A 25,557-nucleotide genomic window follows, 5' to 3' on the forward strand; every position below is an offset into this window, starting at 1 on the left:
AACATTGACTGGGCCTGCCCTAGTGTTTAGAGTTTGAATGGAGAGGAATTTGTTAAGTGTGTTCAAGAAGACTTTCTGATTCAGTATGTGGATGTACCTACTAGAGCAGGTACAAACTTGACTTACTTTTGGGAAATAAGGCAGGGCAAGGTGTCAATGGGGGAGCACTTTGGTGCAAGTAATCATGATTCCATTAGTATTAAAATAGTGATGGAAAAGGATAGACTGGATCTAAAGGTCAGAGTTCTCAATTGAAGAAAGGACAATTTTGATCGGATTAGGCAGCAACTTACAAAAGTTGATTGGTGGCAGATATTCACAGGTGAAAGGACCACTGGAAAATGGGAAACCTTCAGAAATCAGATAACAAGAGGGGAAAGATTGAAAAGGGACCTATGGGGCAGCTTTTTCATGGAGGATGGTGCGTGCATGGAATGAGCTGCCAGAGGAAGTGGTGAAGGCTGGTACAATTACAGCATTTAAGAGGCATCTGGCTGGGTATATGAGTAGGAAGGGTTCAGAGGGATCTGGGCCAAGTGCTGGAAAATGGGACCAGATTAGGTTCGGATATCTGGTCGGCATAGACTAGTCGAAGGGTCTGTTTCCGTGCTGTCCATCTCTATGTGTTTTTGGTATTCATGGATGAGGACTCCCTAACCACACCACTCTGTAGCTTTCTGCAGTCTTTCTCCATTTAAATAGTGTTCAGCTCCTGGATTCTCCTGTCGCATTTCCCCGAATAAACTGTTGCATTTTGGAGCAGGCCTTTGAACTCAGGGACATGCTTACTCGCTGAAACCCGAATTTTAAAAACAGAAGAAAGGCCCCAAACAGACACATCGTTATACAGTCAGAGAGATCTAGAGCATGGAAACAGGCCCTTTGGCCCAACCTGTCCATGCCGCCCAGTTTTCACAATTTAAACTAGTCCCATTTGTCTGTGTTTGGTCCGTATCCCTCCCTCTCTGTCCCATCCATGTACCTGTCTAAAAGTTTCTCAAATGATAAAGTTGTACTCGCCTCCACTACTAACTCTAGCAGCCAGTTCCAGACACTCACCACCCTCTGTGTGAAAAACATTGCCCCCCCTGGACCTTCCAGTATCTCTCCCCTCTCACCTTAAACCTATGCCCTCTAGTTTTAGATTCCCCTACCCTGGGAAAAAGCTGTGGCTTATCTATGCCTCTCATGAGTTTATAGATCTCTATAAGGTCACCTCTCAGCCTCCTACACTCCAGGAGAAAACAATTCCCAGTCTGTGCAACCTCTCCTTATAACTCAAACCTTCAGGTCCAAGTAGCATCCTAGTAGATCTTTAATAATCTCCTTTGGAGATTAGGGATACCAGTTGCGAAGGGGAAACTGCTGAGTCAGAGTGACCCACACCACCCCTTTTCCAACTTTGGAAATAGACGTCAGAGACTTCCAAATGTTCCCAGAGGAAGCCGAGGCATGTGAGGGAGATTGGTTATAGAGAAATGGGCTGGAACAGGAATACAGCAAGCTCCTCAATCAGGAAGGAAATTCCCAAAGGATGCAAGCTGGTATCCCTACTGGCCAATGTCAACCCTCTGGCCTTACAGACTGAACGGGGCAGGGCCGGTTCCCAGAAAGGCAGTTAATAGCAGGTGAAGGTGTTGCCTCACCTGGTTGATGAGCTGCCGCCTGAGGACAGGAGATTCCTGAATGAAACGGCACAATCCCTCCCTCAGGTGAGGGAGGGCCAGTCACTCGTCCTGTGATTGCAGGGGAAGGTACCGGGAATGGGAGCAGGGGTGGGAGATAGTGGAGAAGTGTTTGGAGTGATGGAGGAGTGGACCAGGGTGTGGTGGAGGGAGTGGACCCCATGGGATGCTCACAGTGCAGGAGAGGGCAGGATGTGTTCGGTGGGGGAGGGGCAGAATGGCGGAGGATACTACTTTGTGGGTGGAGAGTGGGGGAGGGGGTTGGCGTGGATAATGAGGACTGAGGGAACCCGATCGTTGTTCCGGCAGGGACGGGAATGAGATGAGGGGAAATGAGGAGACCAGGGGTGAGCATATGGGGGGAGAGTCAGGCTCTGGGAGTGAGTGTTGAAGGCAATGAGGAGGATCACTCAGGGTGGGGAGGAGTAAGGGGGGGTCTGTGAGGGTGGGTAGTGAGAAGGGAGAAAGAAGGCTAGGTGTTAGTGAGGCATTGCAGGAGCTAGCAAGGGAGAATGAGGGGGAGGATTGGGGAGAGTGAGGGAGAGGATTGGGGAGAATAAGGGGGAGGATTGGGAACAGTGAGGGGGGTTGAGGAGAGTGGGGGGATTGGAAAGAGTGAGGGGGTTGAGGAGAGTGAGGGGGATTGGGGAGAGTGAGGGGGTTTGGGGAGAGTGAGGGGGTTTGGGGAGAATGAGGGGGGTTGGGGAGAATGAGGGGGGTTGGGGAGAATGAGGGGGGGTTGGGGAGAATGAGGGGGGGTTGGGGAGAATGAGGGGGGGTTGGGGAGAATGAGGGGGGGGTTGGGGAGAATGAGGGGGGGTTGAGGAGAGTGAGGGGGGTTGAGGAGAGTGAGGGGGTGTTGGGGAGAGTGAGGGGGTGTTGGGGAGAGTGAGGGGGGTTGGGGAGAGTGAGGGGGGTTGGGGAGAGTGAGGGGGGGTTGGGGAGAGTGAGGGGGGTTGGGGAGAGTGAGGGGGTGTTGGGGAGAGTGAGGGGGTGTTGGGGAGTGAGGGAGAGGATTGTGGAGAGTGAGGGGGATTGGGGAGAGTGAGGGGGTGTTGGGGAGAGTGAGGGAGAGGATTGTGGAGAGTGAGGGAGAGGATTGGGGAGAGTGAGGGGGGATTGGGGAAAGTGAGGGGGGATTGGGGAGAGTGAGGGGTGAGTGAGGGGTGCGTGCGGGGAGTGAGGGGGGAGTGCGGGGAGTGAGGGGTGAGCGCGGGGAGTGAGGGGTGAGCGCGGGGAGTGAGGGGTGAGTGGAGGGAGTGAGGGGTGAGTGGGGACAGTGAGGGGTGAAGGGGAGAGTGAGGGGTGAGTGGGGAGAGTGAGGGGTGAGTGGGGAGAGTGAGGGGTGAGTGGGGAGAGTGAGGGGTGAGTGCGGGGAGTGAGGGGTGAGTGCGGGGAGTGAGGGGTGAGTGCGGGGGGTGAGGGGTGAGTGCGGGGGGTGAGGGGTGAGTGGAGGGAGTGAGGGGTGAGTGGAGGGAGTGACGGGTGAGTGGAGGGAGTGACGGGTGAGGGGAGAGTGCGGGGAGTGAGGGGCGAGTGGGGAGAGTGAGGGGTGAGTGGGGGCAGTGAGGGGGAGTGAGGGGTGAGTGGGGAGAGTAAGGGGTGAGTGGTGAGAGTGAGGGATGAGTGGGGGCAGTGGGGGGAGTGGGGGAGTAGGGGAGTGGGGGGAGTGAGGGATGAGTAGGGTGAATGGGGAGAGTGAGTGGTGAGTGCGGGGAGTGAGGGGTGAATGGGGGGAGTGACGGGTGAGTGGAGAGAGTGAGGGGTGAGTGGGGAGAGTGAGGGGTTTTTGGGGAGAATGGGGGTGAGTGGGGGAGTGAGGGGTTTTTGGGGAGAGTGGGGGTGAGTGGGGGGAGTGAGGGGTGAGTGCGGGGAGTGGGGAGTGAGAGTGGTTAGTGCGGAGAGTGAGGGGTGAGTGCGGGGAGTGAGGTGTGAGTGCGGGGAGTGAGGGGTGAGTGGGGGGAGTGAGTGTGAGTGGGGAGAGTGAGTGGTAGTGTGAGGGGGTTTGGGGAGAGTGAGGGGGGGGTTGGGGAGAGTGAGGGGGGTTGGGGAGAGTGAGGGGGTGTTGGGGAGTGTGAGGGGGTGTTGGGGAGTGAGGGAGAGGATTGTGGAGAGTGAGGGGGATTGGGGAGAGTGAGGGGGTGTTGGGGAGAGTGAGGGAGCGGATTGTGGAGAGTGAGGGAGAGGATTGGGGAGGGTGAGGGGGGATTGGGGAGAGTGAGAGGGGATTGGGGAGAGTGAGGGGTGAGTGCGGGGAGTGAGGGGTGAGTGCGGGGAGTGAGGGGTGAGTGCGGGGAGTGAGTGGTGAGTGGGGAGAGTGAGGGGGTTTGGGGAGAGTGAGGGGGTTTGGGGAGAGTGAGGGGGGTTGGGGAGAATGAGGGGGGTTGGGGAGAATGAGGGGCGTTGGGGAGAATGAGGGGGGTTGGGGAGAATGAGGGGGGTTGGGGAGAATGAGGGGGGTTGGGGAGAATGAGGGGGGGTTGTGGAGAGTGAGGGGGGTTGGGGAGAGTGAGGGGGTGTTGGGGAGAGTGAGGGGGTGTTGGGGAGAGTGAGGGGGGGTTGGGGAGAGTGAGGGGGGGTTGGGGAGAGTGGGGGGGGTTGGGGAGAGTGAGGGGGGTTGGGGAGAGTGAGGGGGTGTTGGGGAGAGTGAGGGAGAGGATTGTGGAGAGTGAGGGAGAGGATTGGGGAGAGTGAGGGGGGATTGGGGAGAGTGAGGGGGGATTGGGGAGAGTGAGGGGTGAGTGCGGGGAGTGAGGGGTGAGTGCGGGGAGTGAGGGGTGAGTGCGGGGAGTGAGGGGTGAGTGGAGGGAGTGAGGGGTGAGTGGGGAGAGTGAGGGGTGAGTGGGGAGAGTGAGGGGTGAGTGGGGAGAGTGAGGGAAGAGTGCGGGGTGAGTGCGGGGGGTGAGGGGTGAGTGCGGGGGGTGAGTGGTGAGTGGAGGGAGTGAGGGGTGAGTGGAGGGAGTGACGGGTGAGGGGAGAGTGAGGGGTGATTGCGGGGAGTGAGGGGCGAATGGGGAGAGTGAGGGGTGAGTGGGGGCAGTGAGGGGGAGTGAGGGGTGAGTGGGGAGAGTAAGGGGTGAGTGGTGAAAGTAAGGGGTGAGTGCGGGGTGAGTGGGGAGAGTGAGGGATGCGTGGGGGAGTGGGGGGAGTGGGGGGAGTGGGGGAGTGGGGAGTGGGGGGAGTGGGGGGAGTGAGGGATGAGTAGGGTGAATGGGGAGAGTGAGTGGTGAGTGCGGGGAGTGAGGGGTGAATGGGGGAGTGAGGGGTGAGTGGAGAGAGTGAGGGGTGAGTGGAGAGAGTGAGGGGTTTTTGGGGAGAATGGGGGTGAGTGGGGGAGTGAGGGGTTTTTGGGGAGAGTGGGGGTGAGTGGGGGGAGTGAGGGGTGAGTGGGGGAGTGGGGAGTGAGAGTGGTTAGTGCGGAAGGTGAGGGGTGAGTGCGGGGAGTGAGGGGTGAATGCGGGGAGTGAGGGGTGAGTGGGGGGAGTGAGGGGTGAGTGGGGGGAGTGAGGGGTGAGTGGGGAGAGTGAGGGGTGAGTGGGGAGAGTGAGTGGTGAGTGGGGAGAGTGAGGAGTGAGTGGGGAGAGTGACGGGTGAGTGGGGAGAGTGAGGGGTGAATGCGGGAGTGTGGGATTTGTGGGGGATGAGTGGGGAGATGAGGGGTGAATGGGGAGAGTGAGGGGTGAGTGAGGGATGAGTGGGGGGAGTGAGTGTAGGGAGTGAGGGGTGAGTGCAGGGAGTGAGGGGTGAGTGCGGGGTGAGTGGGGGGTGCGTGGGGAGAGTGAGGGGTGAGTGGAGAGAGTGAGGGGTGAGTGGAGAGAGTGAGGGGTGAGTGGGGAGAGTGAGGAGTGAGTGGGGAGAGTGACGGGTGAGTGGGGAGAGTGAGGGGTGAGTGAGGGGAGTGGGGGGAGTGGGGGAGTGGGGGGAGTGGGGGAGTGCGGGCAGTAAGAGATGAGTGGGGGAGTGGGGGAGTGAGGGGTGAGTAGGGTGAGTGGGGAGAGTGAGGGGTGAGTGCGGTGAGTGAGGGGTGAGTGGGGAGAGTGAGGGGTGAGTGGGAAGAGTAAGGGGTAAGTGGTGAGAGTGCGGGGAGAGTGCGGAGAGTGCGGGGAGAGTGCGGAGAGTGCGGAGAGTGCGGGGAGAGCGGGGAGAGTGGGGAGAGTGGGGAGAGTGAGGGGTGAGTGGGGAGAGTGAGGGGTGAGTGGGGAGAGTGAGGGGTGAGTGGGGAGAGTGAGGGGTGAGTGGGGAGAGTGAGGGGTGAGTGGGGAGAGTGAGGAGAGTGAGTGGTGAGTGCGGGGAGTGAGGGGTGAGTGCAGGGAGTGAGGGATGAGTGGGGGGAGTGAGGGATGAGTGGGGAGAGTGAGGGGTGAGTGGGGAGAGTGAGGGGTGAGTGGGGAGAGTGAGGGGTGAGTGGGGAGAGTGAGGGGTGAGTGGGGAGAGTGAGGGGTGAGTGGGGAGAGTGAGGGGGTGAGTGGGGAGAGTGAGGGGGTGAGTGCAGGGAGTGAGGGATGAGTGGGGGGAGTGAGGGATGAGTGGGGGGAGTGAGGGATGAGTGGGGGGAGTGAGGGATGAGTGGGGAGAGTGACGGGTGAGTGGGGAGAGTGAGGGGGTGAGTGCAGGGAGTGAGGGATGAGTGGGGGGAGTGAGGGATGAATGGGGGGAGTGAGGGATGAGTGGGGGGAGTGAGGGATGAGTGTCGGGAGTGAGTGGTGAGTGGGGAGAGTGAGGGGTGAGTGCGGGGAGTGATGGGTGAGTGTGGGAAGTGGGGGGTGTGTGGGGAGAGTGAGGGTGGAGGGGGTGGGGAGGTCTGTGAGAAGGGAGTGGGGGTGGAGAGAGTGAGGGGGACTGTGAGGGGTGAGTGGGGGTGGAGGGAGTGAGGGGGACTGTGAGGGGTGTGGGGGTGGAGGGAGTGAGGGGGATTGTGAGGGGGGAGTGAGGGTGGAGTGAGTGAGGAGGGCTGTGAGAGGGGAGTGGGGGTGGAGAGAGTGAGGGGGACTGTCAGGGTGAGTGGGGGTGGAGGGAGTGAGGAGGATTGTTGGGGGGAGTGAGGGTGGAGGGAGTGAGGAAGGCTGTGAGAGGTGAGTGGGGGTGGAGAGAGTGAGTGGGATTGTGAGGGTGCGTGGGGGTGGAGGGAGTGAGGAGGATTGTTGGGGGGAGTGAGGAGGATTGTTGGGGGGAGTGAGGGTGGAGGGAGTGAGGAGGGCTGTGAGAGGGGAGTGGGGGTGGAGAGAGTGAGGGGGACTGTGAGGGTGAGTGGGGGTGGAGGGAGTGAGGAGGATTGTTGGGGGGAGTGAGGAGGATTGTTGGGGGGAGTGAGGGTGGAGGGAGTGAGGGGGATTGTGAGAGGGGAGTGAGGGTGGAGGGAGTGAGGGTGACTGTGAGGGGGAGTGGGGGTGGAGGGAGTGAGGGGGATTGTGTAAAGCTGATCCTGGAGTCGGTGTAAGGTATGAGTCAGAACTGGACCACCCTGGGGGCAGGGAGAGGTTTTTGCTGAAAATCCCTCCAGCAATTCAGTCACATTCCCCCTCCCCCATGGTGTCTAAAATACCCGCAGCTCACTGAGGATTCCGTATAAGGAATGTAACTTCCAGCTGCCAATGCCACTCCGAGTTCCTGGTCACTTTGATCCCTCTCCCCTGAGGGAGATGTCCTAGAATAGCCTCTCAAACCTCTGACAATGCTCGTACTGCAATTCTGTCACACCCAGACCAGAGTGTTGCAACATTTCCCGGAAGGCCGTGAGCAGTTTCCAGTCAATGAAATCTGCTTTCAGTTTCGTTCTCCCTGCTCCGCTGTTTAAGAACGGCAGAATTCCTCGCCGGCTCTTAGATCACAATCTCTTTCGCTGCAGCAGAAAGGTAAGTGTACGGATTAATGAGTCCGGGTCCTTGTTTGTTCTGTTCACACCTGTACCCCAGGACTTGGTACACGTAGAACATTTGAAAACAAGTTTCAGTCGCTGGGGAAGGTGCAGTCTGATGTGACTGCAGAATGATGTGGAGGAGCCGGTGTTGGACTGGGGTAGACTAAGTTAAAAATCACACAACTCCAGGTTCCAGTCCAGCAGGTTTATTAGGAAGCACTAGCTTTCGAATCGCTGCTCCTTCATTAGCTGTGGAGCAGGATCATAAGCCACAGAATTTATAGCGAAAGATTTCAGTATCATGCAACTGAAACGATGCCGAGATCGCTTTTAGGTCTTCTATCTTTAAGAATGGGTTGCCGGTTCATTAATATTTATATTCCAGAACTTCTTGGGACAGGGTGGTAGTGATTTGTTGTTTGGACTGGAGGCCTGTGACCAGGGTGTGCAACAGGGTTCGGTGCTGAGCCCACTGTTATTCGTCATTTATATAAATGATTTGCATGTAGGGTGTGGAAGTATGGTTTGTAAGTTTGAGGAGGACACTGAGATATAGTGGATGGTGCAGAAGTTTATCAGGGAATGCAACTGGGCCAGTGGTTGAGGAATGGAAAATAGAGTTTAATTTAGATAAATGCAAGATGTTGAGTTTTTGATAAAACAGACCAGGGCAGGACTTACACAGTTAATGGTAAGACCCTGGGGTGTGCTATAGAGTTCAGAGATCTGGGGGTTGAGGTTCACAGCTCCTTGGAAATGGATTCACAGATAGACAGGGTGGTGAAAAAGACTTTCTGCATATTTACTTCCATTGCATTGAGTACAGGAGTTGTGATGTCTTGTTGCAGCTGTAAAAGACGTTGGTGAGGCCACATTTAGAGTACTGTGTGCAGTTCTGGTCACCTTGCTATAGAAAGGATATTATTAAACTAGAAAGAGTGCAGGAAAGTTTTACTAGGATGCTCCCTGGACTGGAAGGTTTAAGTTATAAGGAGAGGTTGAATAGACTGGGACATTTTCCCCAGAGTATAGGAGACTGCACAGTAACCTTATAGAGGTCTATAAAATCATGAGAGGCATAGATAAGGTATGATTTGGAGATGCCGGTGTTGGACTGGGGTGTGCAAAGTTAAAAATCAGACAACACCAGGTTATAGTCCAACAGGTTTAATTGGAAGCACACTAGCTCCTTCATCAGGTGGTAGTGGAGGACACAATTGTAAGACACAGATAAAATTCTGTGGACTCAACTACCACCTGATGAAGGAGCGTCTCTATGAACGCTAGTGTACTTCCAATTAAACCTGTTGGACCATAACCTGGTATAGATAAGGTAGATAGGCTTCAGCATTTCCCTCGGGTAGGGGAGTCTAAAACTAAAGGGCATAGGTTTAAGGTGAGAGGGGAGAGTGAGAAAACGGTCCAGAGGGGCAACGTTTTTCACACAGGGTGATAGGTGTCTGGTACAGGCTGCTAGAGGCAGTGGTGTGTGGCCATTTGGTATGTGAGCCCAATGGACCAGAGACCACAAATGAGATGAAATTACACAAAGCGATATCGCGGAAGAGAAAATAACCCAAGCTGACACAGAACAGATTCTCTGCACAGATGGCCAACTGCGCTTCCTGAACAGAAAGTGTAGGCATAATTTTATAGGGGTACAACACAAAGGTGATGATTGTGAAGCAGTTACAGTACAATGGTGAAAATTGTAAAGAGATTAAAACAAGAAGAAACAGAATGGAAATTAATCAAGCATCCGGCAGCAGCAACTGGGCACAGGAGACTCCAGCCATCTCCATGAGTGGGTGAGAATGTCTTCTGGAGGACTTTTCATTGTATGTCCCATACGAGCAAATATGTGCAACTGTCCCTTCTCCTGGTGCCTGGACGTGTCCATTGCATTCATCCTGCGAGCAATGTCTTCCAGCCCTCAGTCTGCCTGTTTGTTTATGTGATTTTAGTTTCAACAGGAAATGAGCCTTCCCTTAGGTGCTCAGACTGCAACGCTAATCGGGCAGGGAGCTGATTGTGAAATGCTATTTTAGGGAGCCATGATTTGGAGATGCTGGTGTTGGACTGTTAAAAATCACACAACACCAGGTTATAGTCCAACAGGTTTAATTGGAAGCACTAGCTTTCGGAGCGCTGCTCCTTCATCAGGTGGTTGTGGAGGACACAATTGTAAGACACAGAATTTATAGCAAAAGTTTACAGTGTGATGTAACTGAAATTATACATTGAAAATACCCCAATTGTTTAAGTCTCTCATCTGTTAGAATGACCATATTAGTTTCAGTTCTTTCATATGTAAATCACAAAAATTTTTTTAAGAAGTTACATTCTCAAGTTACAGTTCACTTCCTCATCTTCCACCTCGGAACACTTCAACCTCAGGGCATCAATGCGGACTTCACCATTTTCCTCATTTCCCCTTCCCCCACCTCACTCCACCAAACTTCCAGCTCAGCACTGTCCCCATGACTTGTCCTACCTGCCTATCTTCCTTTCCACTTATTCATTCCATCCTCTTCTCTGACCTATCACCACCATCCCCACCCCATTCACCCATTGTACTCTTTGCTACCTCCTCCCTGACCTATCACCACCATCCCCACCCCCATTCACCTATTGTACTCTTTGCTACCTCCCCCACCCTCCTCCCTGACCTATCACCACCATCCCCACCCCCATTCACCTATTGTACTCTTGCTACTTTCTCCACACCCCCACCCTCCTCATTTATCTCTCCACCCTTCAGACACTCTGCCTCTATTCCTGATGAAGGGCTTTTGCCCAAAATGTCAATTTTCCTGCTCCTCGGATGCTGCCTGAATTGCTGTGCTTTCCCAGCACCACTCTGGTCTAGAATCTGTAGCAATTGGTGTCAGCCAGATAATGTATTGAAGGTATTCACACCTCTGTGTGTTGTCAGTGTCATAATGTTTAGACTGATTCTAGTCTAAAGAATGAATTGACAGAGTATTACATGGATTCATGCTGTATTCAAACAAAGTACAATGTAACTCTGAAAGTACAAATTCACCCCTCACATGTATATTTGTATGTGTGCATGTGGGCTTTTGTGTGGGGGGAGGGGGTTGTCACTATCTGTGAGAGAGTATATGTGTATGTGTGTGATTGTAAAGGTGTGTAAGTCTGTGAGAGGGTGCATGTATATATATATATATATATATATAGGGGTGTGTGTGTGTATAGTGCAGTGTGTATAATGACGTGGGTTCATGTCACACTACAGGTGACCCCATTGCACTGTACACACACACACACATAAATTTGTGGGGTGAATTTGTACTTGCAAAGTTACATTGCACTTTGCTCAAAAACTGCCAAAACTGAAGCCATGTAAGATTCTGTTAATTCATTCTTTAGATTAGAATCAGTCTAAACATTATGGCACAGACGACACACAGGGGTGTGAATACCTTCAATACATTATCTGGGCTGACACCAATTGTTACAGTTCACTTGAGAATGGAACTTCTAAAAAAATGTTTTGCCATTTACATATGAAAGAAGTGAAACTATCATGGTCATTCGAACAGATGAGAGACTTAACAAACAATCAAGGTATTTTTGAATGTATAATTTCAGTTACATTACACTGTAAACTTTTGCTATAAATTCTGCGTCTTACAATTGTGTACCTGATGAAGGAGCAGCTCTCTGAAAGCTAGTGCTTCCAAATAAACCTGTTGGGTTCTAACCTGGTGTTATATTAGGGAGTTTATTCTCTGGTCTATGAAGTGATTTGGCCATGTCTGGTTTTTATGTTAACCTGTTTGGTCAAGACTGGAGCACTCTGGGTAGTTTCTGTATGTGGTGGCAGGCTTGATCTGTGTGTTTTACAAAGCAGCTTCTGTGTTTATTATGTGGCCATGTTGTGGGTGAGCAGGGTGGCATATCTTTTTCTCACATGGTGGGCATGAGTATAATTTTATTATTTAAAAGACATTTTGACAGGTAAATGGATGGGACAGGGATGGAGGGATATGGCCCAGACACAGGCGAATGGGACTGGTTTACTTTGTGAAAACTGGGCGAGATGGGCCAAAGGACATGCTCTTTGACTCTGTGAGAGACAGAAAAAGAGGGGGGGAGGAATAGAATGATGGGGACGGGGTGAAGAAAAAGAGGGAAGAGGAAAAGGGGGAGAAAAACATGGATGGGGAAGAAATGGATAGAGAAAGAGATGTGCGATAGAGAGAGAAACAAAGAAGGAAAAGGATACAACAGTCTGCGTCCCTGATGAAAGGCTGTTTCCCCCCCCCACACCCCCGTGTGTCAGTCTGTTCCCCCCCGCCCCGTGTGTCAGTCTGTGTCCCCCGTGTGTCGGTCTGTTCCCCCCCACACCCCCGTGTGTCAGTCTGTGTCCCCCGTGTGTCGGTCTGTTCCCCCCCACACCCCCGTGTGTCAGTCTGTTCCCCCCCCATGTGTCGGTCTGTGTCCCCGTGTGTCAGTCTGTACCCCCCCCCCCCCGTGTGTCGGTCTGTGTCCCCGTGTGTCAGTCTGTTCCCCCCCCGTGTGTCGGTCTGTTTCCACCCCCCCCCCCCGTGTATCGGTCTGTCTCCCCCCCCGGTGTGTCGGTCTGTTTCCACCCCCCCCCGTGTGTCGGTCTGTGTCCCCGTGTGTCAGTCTGTGCCCCCCACACCCCCGTGTGTCGGTCTGTCACCCCCACACCCCGTGTGTCGATCTGTGTCCCCGTGTGTCAGTCTGTGCCCCCCACACCCCCGTGTGTCGGTCTGTGTCCCCGTGTGTCAGTCTGTGCCCCCCACACCCCCTTGTGTCGGTCTATGTCCCCGTGTGTCAGTCTGTTCCCCCCACACCCCCGTGTGTCGGTCTGTCCCCCCCACACCCCCGTGTGTCGGTCTGTGCCCCTGTGTGTCAGTCTGTTCCCCCCACACCCCCGTGTGCCGGTCTGTGCCCCCCACACCCCCGTGTGTCGGTCTGTGCCCCTGTGTGTCGGTCTGACCCCACCCCTCCCGTATGTCGGTCTGTGCCCCTGTGTGTCAGTCTGTCCACCCCCCCCCCCCTCCCGTGTATCGGTCTGTCTCCCTCCCGTGTATCGGTCTGTCCCCCCTCCCCCATGTATCAGGTTGTTCCCCCGTATATCGGTCTGTCCCCCACCCCCCCCCCCCGTGTATCAGGTTGTTCCCCCGTATATCGGTCTGTCCCCCACCCCCCCCCGTGTATCAGGCTGTCTGCCCATGCATTGGTCTGTGCCCCCGTGTGTCGGTCTGTCCACCCCCCCCCCTCCCCCCCCCCCCCCCGTGTATTGGTCCGTTCACCCCGTGTGTCGGTCTGTGTCCCCGTGTATCGGTCTGTGCCCCCCACACCCCTGTGTGTCGGTCTGTGCCCCTGTGTGTCGGTCTGTGTCCCCGTGTGTCGGTCTGTGCCCCCCACACCCCCGTGTGTCGGTCTGTGCCCCCATGTGTCGGTCTGTCCCCACCCTTCCCCGTGTGTCGGTCTGTGCCCCTGTGTGTCGGTCTGTGTCCCCATGTGTCGGTCTGTTTCCCCCCACACCCCCGTGTGTCGGTCTGTGTCCCCGTGTGTCGGTCTGTTTCCCCCCCCCCAGTGTGTCGGTCTGTGCCCCGTGTATCGGTTCTGTGTCCCCGTGTGTCAGTCTGTTCCCCCGCCCCAGTGTGTCGGTCTGTTTTCCCCCCCCCCCCCAGTGTGCCGGTCTGTGCCCCCCAAGTGTGTCGGTCTGTGCCCCCTCCATGTGTCGGTCTGTTCTCTCCCCCCCCCCCCCGTGTGTCGGTCTGTTTCCCCGTGTGTCGGTCTGTTCCCCCCACACCCCCGTGTGTTGACTGTTCCCCCCCCCCCCCCCGTGTGTGTCGGTGTGTTCCCCCCACACCCCCGTGTGTTGACTGTTCCCCCCCCGTGTATCGGTCTGTCCCCCCCCCATGTATCAGGTTGTTCCCCCGTGCATCGGTCTGTTACCCCCCCCCCCCGTGTATCGGTCTGTCCCCCCCCCCGTGAATCAGGCTGTCCCCCTGTGCGTCGGTCTGTTCCCCCTACCTGGATTACACCTCTTCCCACCCTATCTCTTGCAAAAATGCCATCCCGTATTCCCAATTCCTCCGCCTCCGCCGTATCTGCTCCCAGGAGTACCAGTTCCACCATAGAACACAGCAGATGGCCTCCTTCTTTAGAGACCGCAATTTCCCTTCCCACGTGGTTAAAGATGCCCTCCAACGCATCTCGTCCACATCCTGCACCTCTGCCCTCAGACCCCACCCCTCCAACCGTAACAAGGACAGAACGCCCCTGGTGCTCACCTTCCACCCAACAAACCTCCGCATAAACCAAATCATCCGCCGACATTTCCGCCACCTCCAAAAAGACCCCACCACCAGGGATATATTTCCCTCCCCACCTCTTTCCGCCTTCCGCAAAGACCGTTCCATCCGTGACTACCTGGTCAGGTCCACGCCCCCTACAACCCACCCTCCCATCCTGGCACTTTCCCCTGCCACCGCAGGAACTGTAAAACCTGTGCCCACACCTCCTCCCTCACCTCCATCCAAGGCCCTAAAGGAGCCTTCCACATCCATCAAAGTTTATCTGCACATCCACTAATATCATTTATTGTATCCGTTGCTCCTGATATGGTCTCCTCTACATTGGGGAGACTGGGCGCCTCCTAGCAGAGCGCTTTAGGGAACATCTCCGGGACACCCGCACCAATCAATCAAACCGCCCAGTGGCCCAACATTTCAACTCCTCCTCCCACTCTGCCGAGGACATGGAGGTCCTGGACCTCCTTCACCGCCACTCCCTCACCACCAGACGCCTGGAGGAAGAACGCCTCATCTTCCGCCTCGGAACATTTCAACCCCAGGGCATCAATGTGGACATCAACAGCTTCCTCATTTCCCCTTCCCCCACCTCACCCTAGTTCCAAACTTCCAGCTCCGCACTGTCCCCTTGACTTGTCCGGACTTGTCCGATCTGCCTAGCTCCTTTTCCACCTATCCACTCCACCCTCTCCTCCCTGACCTATCACCTTCATCCCCTCCCCCACTCACCTATTGTACTCTATGCTACTTTCTCCCCACCCCCACCCTCCTCTAGCTTATCTCTCCACACTTCAGGCTCTATGCCTTTATTCCTGATGAAGGATTTTTGCCCGAAATGTCGATTTTGCTGCTGCTCCTTGGATGCTGCCTGAACTGTTGTGCTCTTCCAGCACCACTGATCCAGAATCTGGTTTCCAGCATCTGCAGTCATTGTTTTTACCTCTGTCCCCCGTGTGTCGGTCTGTTCCCCCCACACCCCCGTGTGTCGGTCTGTTCCCCCCACACCCCCGTGTGTTAGTCTGTGCCCCCGTGTGTCGGTCTGTCTCCCCACTTCCCGTGTGTCGGTCTGTGCCCCCGTGTATCGGTCTGTTCCCCCCACACCCCCGTGTGTTAGTCTGTGCCCCCGTGTGTCGGTCTGTCTCCCCACTTCCCGTGTGTCGGTCTGTGCCCCCGTGTATCGGTCTGTTCCCCCCACACCCCCGTGTGTTAGTCTGTGCCCCCGTGTGTCGGTCTGTCTCCCCACTTCCCGTGTGTCGGTCTGTGCCCCCGTGTGTCGGTCTGTTCCCCCCACACCCCCGTGTGTTAGTCTGTGCCCCCGTGTGTCGGTCTGTCTCCCCACTTCCCGTGTGTCGGTCTGTGCACCCGTGTATAGGTCTGTCGTCCCCCAACCCCGTGTGTCGGTCTGTTCCCCCCTGTGTGTTGGTCTGTCCCACCCCTCCGTGTGTCGGTCTGTTCTCCCCCCCCTGTGTGTCGGTCTGTCCCCCCCCACCGTGTGTCGGTCTGTGTCCCCGTGTATCGTCTGTTCCCCCCCCCCCCCGTGTGTCGGTCTCCCCTCCCCCGTGTGTCGGTCTGCTCCCCCCACCGTGTGTCGGTCTGTGTCCCCGTGTATCGTCTGTTCCCCCCCCCCCCCGTGTGTCGGTCTCCCCTCCCCCGTGTGTCGGTCTGCTCCCCCCCCCGTGTGTCGGTCTGCTCCCCCCCCCGTGTGTCGGTCTGTCCACCCCCCCATGTGTCGGTCTGTCCACCCCCCTGTGTGTCGGTCTGTCCCCCCCACACCCCCGTGTGTCGGTCTGTTGGCCCTGTGTGTCGGTCTGTGCACCTTGTGTGTCGGTCTGTTCCCCTCTGTGCCAAGATGTGCCCTTGACTGAAATCACCAGCCTCCTGTTGCCTGATTGTTTGGAAACTGTACACAGGGAAATGACTATTCAGTGAGGGCAGAGTCCCTGTCCTGACCCTGGGCCTGACTATCAGACTGTCTTGGGCAGATCAGCTGCTCTTTCAAAATATTTTCATGGGTCTGTATGTTCAATGAAGAGTGAGAGATAACTGCAGAGTTTTTCATCTTGGCAGGTTTGTCAGAATGGCGTCTGGTAGCTACATGCAGGCACCCATGTGTCTGATCGAAAACAGCCAAGACGGCAAGCTTGTGCTCAATGGGGAAGCGTTCCAGCTTCTCTCCAGCATTAAGGAGACGCTGGTGGTTGTGTCTATCGTGGGATTTTACAGGACCGGCAAGTCCTACCTGATGAACCGACTGGCAGGACAGAATCACGGTAAACTTCAGAACTTGTCATTTGACGAAAATTAAAATGTGCTTGATTCAGTTGACAGCCTGAGCACTGAATGTTGAGAGAGAGAGAGAGAGAGAAATGGAGAGGGGGTGCTGGTTTGTGTGTTACTTTGGGATGTGGGCTGTGACCGTGAGGATGGGGAGGGGGTGCTGGTTTGTGTGTTACTGTGGGATGTGGGCTGTGACCGTGAGGATGGAGAGGGGATGTTGGTTGGTGTGTTACTGTGGGATGTGGGCTGTGAGGATGGGGAGGGGGTATTGGTTGGTGTGTTACTGTGGGATGTGGGCTGTGACCGTGAGGATGGAGGGGGGATGTTGGTTGGTGTGTTACTGTGGGATGTGGGCTGTGACTGTGAGGATGGGGAGGGGGTATTGGTTGGTGTGTTACTGTGGGATGTGGGCTGTGAGGATGGGGAGGGGGTATTGGTTGGTGTGTTACTGTGGGATGTGGGCTGTGACCGTGAGGATGGAGGGGGGATGTTGGTTGGTGTGTTACTGTGGGATGTGGGCTGTGAGGATGGGGAGGGGGTATTGGTTGGTGTGTTACTTTGGGATGTGGGCTGTGACTGTGAGGATGGGGAGGGGGTGATGGTTGGTGTGTTACTTTGGGATGTGGGCTGTGACCGTGAGGATGGGGAGGGGGTGTTGGTTGGTGTGTTACTGTGGGATGTGGGCTGTGACTGTGAGGATGGGGAGGGGGTATTGGTTGGTGTGTTACTGTGGGATGTGGGCTGTGAGGATGGGGAGGGGGTATTGGTTGGTGTGTTACTGTGGGATGTGGGCTGTGACTGTGAGGATGGGGAGGGGGTGATGGTTGGTGTGTTACTGTGGGATGTGGGCTGTGAGGATGGGGAGGGGGTATTGGTTGGTGTGTTACTGTGGGATGTGGGCTGTGACCGTGAGGATGGGGAGGGGATGTTGGTTGGTGTGTTACTGTGGGATGTGGGCTGTGAGGATGGGGAGGGGGTATTGGTTGGTGTGTTACTGTGGGATGTGGGCTGTGACCGTGAGGATGGGGAGGGGGTGCTGGTTTGTGTGTTACTGTGGGATGTGGGCTGTGACCGTGAGGATGGAGAGGGGATGTTGGTTGGTGTGTTACTGTGGGATGTGGGCTGTGACCGTGAGGATGGGGAGGGGGTGCTGGTTGGTGTGTTACTGTGGGATGTGGGCTGTGACTGTGAGGATGGGGAGGGGGTATTGGTTGGTGTGTTACTGTGGGATGTGGGCTGTGACCGTGAGGATGGAGAGGGGGTGATGGTTGGTGTGTTACTGTGGGATGTGGGCTGTGAGGATGGGGAGGGGGTATTGGTTGGTGTGTTACTGTGGGATGTGGGCTGTGACCGTGAGGATGGGGAGGGGGTGCTGGTTTGTGTGTTACTGTGGGATGTGGGCTGTGACTGTGAGGATAGGGAGGGGGTGATGGTTGGTGTGTTACTGTGGGATGTGGGCTGTGACCGTGAGGATGGGGAGGGGGTGTTGGTTGGTGTGTTACTTTGGGATGTGGGCTGTGACCGTGAGGATGGGGAGGGGGTGTTGGTTGGTGTGTTACTGTGGGATGTGGGTTGTGACTGTGAGGATAGGGAGGGGGTGCTGGTTGGTGTGTTACTGTGGGATGTGGGCTGTGACTGTGAGGATGGGGAGGGGGTATTGGTTGGTGTGTTACTGTGGGATGTGGGCTGTGACTGTGAGGATAGGGAGGGGGTGCTGGTTGGTGTGTTACTATGGGATATGGGCTGTGACCGTGAGGATGGGGAGGGGGCTGTTGGTTGGTCTGTTACTTTGGGATGTGGGCTGTGACATTGAGGATGGGGAGGGGGTGTTGGTTGGTGTGTTACTGTGGGATGTAGGCTGTGACTGTGAGGATGGGGAGGGGGTGTTGGTTGGTGTGTTACTGTGGGATGTGGGCTGTGACCGTGAGGATGGGGAGGGGGTATTGGTTGGTGTGTTACTGTGGGATGTGGGCTGTGAGGATGGGGAGGGGGTATTGGTTGGTGTGTTACTGTGGGATGTGGGCTGTGACTGTGAGGATAGGGAGGGGGTGCTGGTTGGTGTGTTACTATGGGATATGGGCTGTGACCGTGAGGATGGGGAGGGGGCTGTTGGTTGGTCTGTTACTGTGGGATGTGGGCTGTGACCGTGAGGATGGGGAGGGGGTGTTGGTTGATGTGTTACTATGGGATATGGGCTGTGACCGTGAGGATGGGGAGGGGGCTGTTAGTTGGTGTGTTACTGTGGAATGTGGGCTGTGACTGTGAGGATAGGGAGGGGATGTTGGTTGGTGTGTTACTGTGGGATGTGGGCTGTGGGATGTGGGCTGTGGGCTGTGACTGTGAGGATAGGGAGGGGATGTTGATTGGTGTGTTACTGTGGGCTGTGGGCTGTGACTGTGAGGATAGGGAGGGGATGTTGATTGGTGTGTTACTGTGGGATGTGGGCTGTGACTGTGAGGATAGGGAGGGGGTGTTGGTTGGTGTGTTACTGTGGGATGTGGGCTGTGACTGTGAGGATAGGGAGGGGATGTTGGTTGGTGTGTTACTGTGGGATGTGGGCTGTGACTGTGAGGATGGGGAGGGGGTGATGGTTGGTGTGTTACTGTGGGATGTGGGCTGTGACTGTGAGGATGGGGAGGGGGCTGTTGGTTGGTCTGTTACTGTGGGATGTGGGCTGTGACCGTGAGGATGGGGAGGGGATGTTGGTTGGTGTGTTACTGTGGGATGTGGGCTGTGGATGGTGAGTGGTATAAATTTTGAAATTGCACCGTAGGAGTCTGTTCTGACCAGTGATGATCAAAGATGAGAAAGTAATGTTGGGGAGTCCGGTGTTGTAAACTGTCCAAATGTATTTGATCCCCTTGGGCAGCACCTCTGTGGATGCCTGTTACACTGAATTTCTGGCTGGACCTGCCGAATTTTGTATTCGGCATAATAGAAGTGAACATGTTGGAATGATGCAACGTCCTGTAATCTTGGTTTTCTCTGACCTTGACCCACACGTCCATGTCCCCTGTTTCTGCAACAGATCCACCTGAATAAGCACCACTGGATTCTCATGGTCAATCTGTCCATTTCCACTAGGCCCTCTGATTTCACTCCAGCTTAAAGGTCCGTATACGTTTTTGGATGACCCCTTGGCTTTGGGCAAAGTGGGAGAATGGCTTGATGACCTGTGTTCAAATGACGGGCTGAAGGGCCTTTATCCGTGTTGCACGGTCTCAGTTGCTGTCAGATTATGCAAGAGGAGCCCTTTTGGTTCAGCCATGTCCACCAGAGACGAAAACTGGAAATCCCAGTCATAGTATCTGCTTATAAAGGAGATTATCCCGTTCCAACCAGCACTGCTGCAGAGTGTGATTGATTAAACAATATACGGGTGGGGGTCATGGCGTTTTCTCTTCGGGGCGGGGAACCTCAAACTAAGGGTCACTGTTTCAAAATCTGAGGTCACCCATTTACAGCCAAAATGAAGCAAACATTCCGAATGAGGGCTCACTCGCGTGTTTGAAGCTCTGTTTCTCAGGAGCTGATGGAGGCTGAGGGAGATAGATTCTCAATAAGCTAATGGGGGTGGCTATTGGGGGTTTCTTTTTCATTCATTCACAAGACAAAGGGTATACTGGCTGGGCCACCATTCATTATCCATCACTAATTACCCAGAGGTCAGTTAAGAGTCGACAACATTGCTGTGTGGCGTTGAGTTACACATACAGGGAAGGACAGCACGTTTCCTTCTCTGAAGGACATTAGTGAACCCGAAGGGTTTTTCTACAATGGTTTCATGGTCATCATTAGATTCAAATCCATTCCCCGATATATAGTGGGATTTGAACCCAGATCCTCCAGACATCAGCTGTGATTGTAGATAAATAGTCCAGCGATAATACTCGCAGGGCATCACCTCTGCCCAGCAGGGGGAGCTGGGCTGGAGTACATTGTGATCAGATGGAGGATGATCTTCTTGAATGACAGGGCAGCTTGATGGGTTGAGTAGCCTCTACCAGCTGCTCATTCATCAGTTTGCATGTTCCCATGGGCTGCACTTATAAATGTCCACAGTACAGAGCTCTCGGTTTATGTACTGGAGTGATAAATAAATGCAGGATGAGAGAGGGGGTGGAATGTGGTGATACATCACATTCAGTTTCAGGTGGAAATTAAGAAATGTTGCCTATAGATAAGCGGGGACTCTGGGAAGTTTCTCTTTGCAGGTCGCAATACAGTTAACGACGCTTTCAGGACTTCCATCTTAATGATAATTGAGAATCTCACAATGAACCCTTGTGATTATAACTGTGTCACTTCCAGGTTTCTCTCTCGGATCGACTGTCCAATCCCACACCAAGGGTATCTGGATGTGGTGCGTGCCTCATCCTGAGAAACGGAATCACTGCCTGGTGCTGCTGGATACAGAAGGTCTGGGAGATGTGGAGAAAGTAAGGGGATGTTGTTGTTTCCATGCATAATGTTGTAACAAAATGATGTGATCAGATCCCTGTGTGTAGACACGATGATGTCAAGCTGCTGTGTGTTGGATTGAGGTGGACAAAATCAAAAGTCGCATGACACCAGGTTATTGTACAAAAGGTTTATTTGAAATCCAACCTTTCGGAGCGCTGCTCCTTCATCAGGTGACTGCACTGTAAGGCGGTCAGTGCTGAGAGTGCTGCATTGTCGCAGGGTCAGTGCTGAGGGAATGCCGCACAGTCGCAGGGTCAGTGCCGAGGGAGTACTGCACTGTCTGAGGGTCAGTGCCGAGGGAGTACTGCACTGTCTGAGGGTCAGTGCCGAGGGAGTACTGCACTGTCTGAGGGTCAGTGCCGAGGGAGTGGTGCACTGTCTGAGGGTCAGTGCTGAGGGAGTGGTGCACTGTCTGAGGGTCAGTGCTGAGGGAGTGCTGCACTGTCGGAAGGTCAGTGCTGAGGGAGTGCTGCACTGTCGGAAGGTCAGTGCTGAGGGAGTGCTGCACTGTCGGAAGGTCAGTGCTGAGGGAGTGCTGCACTGTCGGAGGGTCAGTACTGAGGGAGTGCTGCACTGTCGGAGGGTCAGTACTGATGGAGTGCTGCACTGTCGGAGGGTCAGTGCTAAGGGAATGCTGCACTGTCGGACGGTCAGTGTTGAGGGAGTGGTGCACTGTCGCAGGGTCAGTGTTGAGGGAGTGGTGCACTGTCGCAGGGTCAGTGTTGAGGGAGTGCTGCACTGTCTCAGGGTCAGTGCTGAGGGAGTGCTCCACTGTGGCAGTGTCAGTGCTGAGGGAGTGGTGCACTATCGGAGGGTTAGTGCTGAGGGAGTGCCGCACTGTCAGTAGGTCAGTCCAATCCTAACTTTATGCCTCAATTAACATCAATAAAACAGATTAGCTGGTCATTCTTCTTTTTGCGGTTATTGGGATCTTGCTGTGTACAAGTGGCCTGCTGTTTTTCTTTGTTGTGATGTAACGACTTTCCTAATTGGCTGCAAAGTGCTCGTTGGTAGGTGAAGCTGGGGATGTGAAAGGTGCTACAGGAATGCAAGTCTTTCCTTCCTGTTTGTTCATGGTGATGCCAGTGAGCTCAGTATTTCTCATTGTGTCCGTGTTTTCACAGGGTGATCACACTAACGACTGCTGGATCTTCTCCCTGGCCGTGCTCCTGAGCAGCACGTTTGTGTACAACAGCGTGGGGACCATTGACCAGTACGCACTGGAAAAACTCCAGTATCCTTTTACCCTGTTCTAGCCTCTTCACTCAGAGAGTGGCGAGAAGGAGGAACTCACTTACAAACTTGGAGCAAAATTAGAAATCACACCACACCAGGGTATAGCCCAACAAGTTTAATTGGAAGCACTAACTTTTGGAGCTCTGCTTCTTCATCGGGTGGTTGTGGAGAATAAGATTGTAAGACACAGAATTTATAGCAAAAGTTTACAGTGTGATGTAATTGAAATTATATATTGAGAAAGACCCGGATTGTTTGTTAAGTCTCTCATCTTTTAGAATGACCATGTTGGTTTCAGTTCTTTCATATGTAAATTGCAAAACCTTTTTTTAAAATTTACTTTCTCAAGTGCACTTTAATAATTGGTGTCATGTTGGCCCAGATAAGGTATTGAAGGTGTTAATTCCCTTTTAACTTTGTACACTTTAGTCAAACACTGGCGTCTCCAAATCAAACCTGGAGCAGTCAAGAAACAGTATAAACAACCAAGGGAGAAAGGAAGAGTGGGAGGAAATCCTGAACCGTGGGGTATTTCCTGACTTTCTGAAAAACGAAGTCCCTGTGGATCAATGTTGGGGTGAGAGAGAGAGAGAGAGAGAGAGAGAGAGAATGCTCTGAGAACCAATCAATGACGCTCACCACAGACTCCGAAAATACAAACAGGAAATTGCATGCCAAAAACCGTTATTCAAAAAAGCAACAAATCAAGAATGGCCAGACGTGGTAGAACGAGCCATAAACACCAAAGAACGACAAACACAGAAAAAGAAAAATCAGGACCTGAAGAAAAAACTGGACAAACTCACAAAAAAAAGACAAAACCGATAACACAGGGGCATGGATAAAGAACTTATCAGACCGGACCCTATCAGACACAGAAAAAGCGGTACTAGTAAAAGGATTAAATTTCTATTACCGAGACGCTGACAAGAAGGATTTCCTCGCGGCATTAGAAACCACATTGAAGGACAGCAATCTCACGGAAGAAACACAACAAACGATCAGACAGACAGTTGCACCTACTCTGAGCCGAAAGAGAGAAAGAAACGAACTGAACTCACAAGAAAAGAAAGCCCTAGAAAACCTCAAAGACAAAAACATCGTTATATTACCTGCAGACAAACGTCGGCTCACAGTCATCCTGAACAGAAGGGACGACAAAGAGAAAGCCAATGCACTACTCGCAGACACCAACACCTACCAACAGGTGGCGCTAGACCCGACCCCACAACTAGGAAACAAAATGACATATCTCCTAAGAAAATTACACAATTCCGGACAATTAAACAAGACATAATTCCAGAAAATGAAACCCGACGGGACCAACACCCCACGATTCTATGGACTACCAAAAATCCATAAACCAGGAGCCCCCCTCAGACCTATAGTCGCACTACTCGGAACACCAACTTACAGACTGGCCAAAGAACTACACGCAAGACTGAAATACCTAGTAGAAGAGTCACAGCACTCCATCCACTCCACCCAGGAATTCCTAAAAATCAAAAACACCAAAATAGAGGAAGACGAAGCAATGATCTCATTCAACGTAACAGCACTGTTCACCTCCATCAACATCGACCTGGCAAAGAAAACACTTACCACACTTTTAGAAGAGACCATCACACACACACACATCAACCACCATTACCAACGAAAGCATCATGAAGCTAGTGGACCTGTGCCTCACCACCCACTTCACTTTCAACAACATAATCTACAAACAAACCAACAGCACACCCATGGGATCTCCGCTATCAGGATTCATAGCAGAAGCAGTATTGCAAAGACTAGAACAAACAGCCCTACCAACCATCAAACCAAAAATCTGGGTCCGCTACGTAGATGACACATTTGTCATCACAAAACGAAAAAAGATAGAAGAGACATTTTAACATCATCAACAACACCCTCACAGGCATAAAGTTCACCAAGGAGGAAGAAACCGACAACAAACTCGCATTCCTGGATGTCACAGTCGCAAGAAAGGACAACGGAGAACTACAAACCTGCGTATACAGAAAACCGACAAACACTGACCAAATACTTAACTACACCAGCAACCATCCCAACACACACAAACAAAGCTGTATCAGAACACTATTCCAATGAGCCACCACACACTGCAGCACAGACGAACTTCAGAAAAGAGAGGAGAACCACCTATACAACGTATTCAAGAAGAACGGATACCCAAAAAATACAGTTCGCAGGTTCCTCAAGAACGAACCACGAGAAGCAGACCAAACACAGCCAGAAACTCTAACCACCTTACCATACATCAAATAAGTTTCAGAAATGACAGCCAGACTACTAAGACCCCTCGGAATCCTAGTAGCACACAAACCCACCAACACTCTCAAACAAAAACTAATAAACTTAAAAGACCCAGTACATCCATGGACAAAACCAACGACATCTACAAAATTCCATGCAAGGACTGCTACAAACACTATGTAGGACAAACAGGAAGAAAGTTAGCCACCAGGATACACGAACACCAGCTAGCCACAAAAAGACACGACCCTCTCTCCCTCGTAGCCCTATATACGGGTGAAAAGAGCCGCCATTTCGACTGGGACAACACATCTATCCTGGAACAGGCTAGGCAAAGGCATGCCAGAGAATTCCTAGAGGCCTGGCACTCCAACCACAACGCCATAAACAAACACATAGATCTAGATACCATCTATCAACCCCTCAGAAAACGAACAGGAAATGACATCATCACAAACCCCAGGAAGCCCATCCAGGAGAAAGATATAAATAGAAAGCAGAAGACAACAGCTTCACTTCACTTGGAGGTCGCCACTGATGATGTTACCGAGCCAGGTAATGAAAGGTCTGGATATCAAACCTACAGCTCAGCGAGCAAACCTACACCCTAAACCTCAACCTGAGCTGCAAATCTTCACAAACCTTGCAAAATACTGGAGTCCTTTGAGGAAATAACATGAGCTGTGGATGCAGAGGAATTGTAGATGGTTAGTGTGCAGGTACAGCGAATAATTACCATCCCCAATAGAATGCGACGATTCATTGTCATGATGTGGAGGAGCCGGTGTTGGACTGGGGTGGACAAAGTTAAAAATCACACAACATCAAGTTATAGTCCAACAGGTTTATTTGGAAGCATTAGCTTTCAGAGCGCTGCTCCTTCATCAGGTGGTTTCATCGTTTATTGTGAGGAGACTGGAACACCAAGGGAGGGGAGGAATGAGAGTATCTGTGGATAGAGAGGCAGAGTTAACATTTCAATGCTGTTATGACTCTGCATCTGGTGCACTGTATTGTTCATCTTATTTAAGGAAGGATCTAAATATACTGGAAGCAGTTCTAGCATAGACTAATACCTGAAGTGGTGGGTTGTCTTAAGAGGAAAAGTCAACAAAATTAAAAATCACACAACACCGGGTCATAGTCCAACAGGTTTTTTTTGGAAGCACTTGCTTTCGGAGTGCTGCTCCTTCATCAGGTAACTAGTGACAGGCAAAGCATATTCCCTGGAGTTTCAAACAGTAAGAGGCATCTTGATTGTAACATATAAGATCCTGAGGGGTCTTGACAACGAGGATGTGAAGAGGATGTTCCCCTTGTACAAGAATCTAGAGTGAAGATTAAAAAGGAGTCACTCATTTAAGAGCGGGATGAGGAGAAATGTTTTTCACTCAGTGTGTCATCAGTCTTTGGAACTCACTTCTACAGAAGGAGGTGGTGC

General features: G+C 53.1%; 1 protein-coding gene across 1 annotated transcript in view; it reads left to right on the top strand.

The window, feature by feature from the left end:
• The first annotated feature begins 7,243 nt into the window (after positions 1 to 7,243).
• Positions 7,244 to 25,557, top strand: part of LOC122541483 (guanylate-binding protein 1-like) — a 46,635-nt gene continuing 28,321 nt past the window's right edge. The window contains exons 1-4 of the mRNA XM_043678286.2: positions 7,244 to 7,537; positions 15,930 to 16,132; positions 20,451 to 20,578; positions 21,728 to 21,837. Of these exons, the coding sequence (XP_043534221.2) occupies positions 15,940 to 16,132; positions 20,451 to 20,578; positions 21,728 to 21,837 (431 nt within the window). The 5' untranslated portion in view covers positions 7,244 to 7,537; positions 15,930 to 15,939. The remainder of the gene's footprint in view (positions 7,538 to 15,929; positions 16,133 to 20,450; positions 20,579 to 21,727; positions 21,838 to 25,557) is intronic.

This window comes from Chiloscyllium plagiosum, unplaced genomic scaffold, assembly GCF_037043375.1.
Source record: "Chiloscyllium plagiosum isolate Xiang-an unplaced genomic scaffold, Cpla_swu_hap1 HiC_scaffold_35, whole genome shotgun sequence".
In the NCBI taxonomy this organism is placed as follows: Eukaryota; Metazoa; Chordata; class Chondrichthyes; order Orectolobiformes; family Hemiscylliidae; genus Chiloscyllium; species Chiloscyllium plagiosum.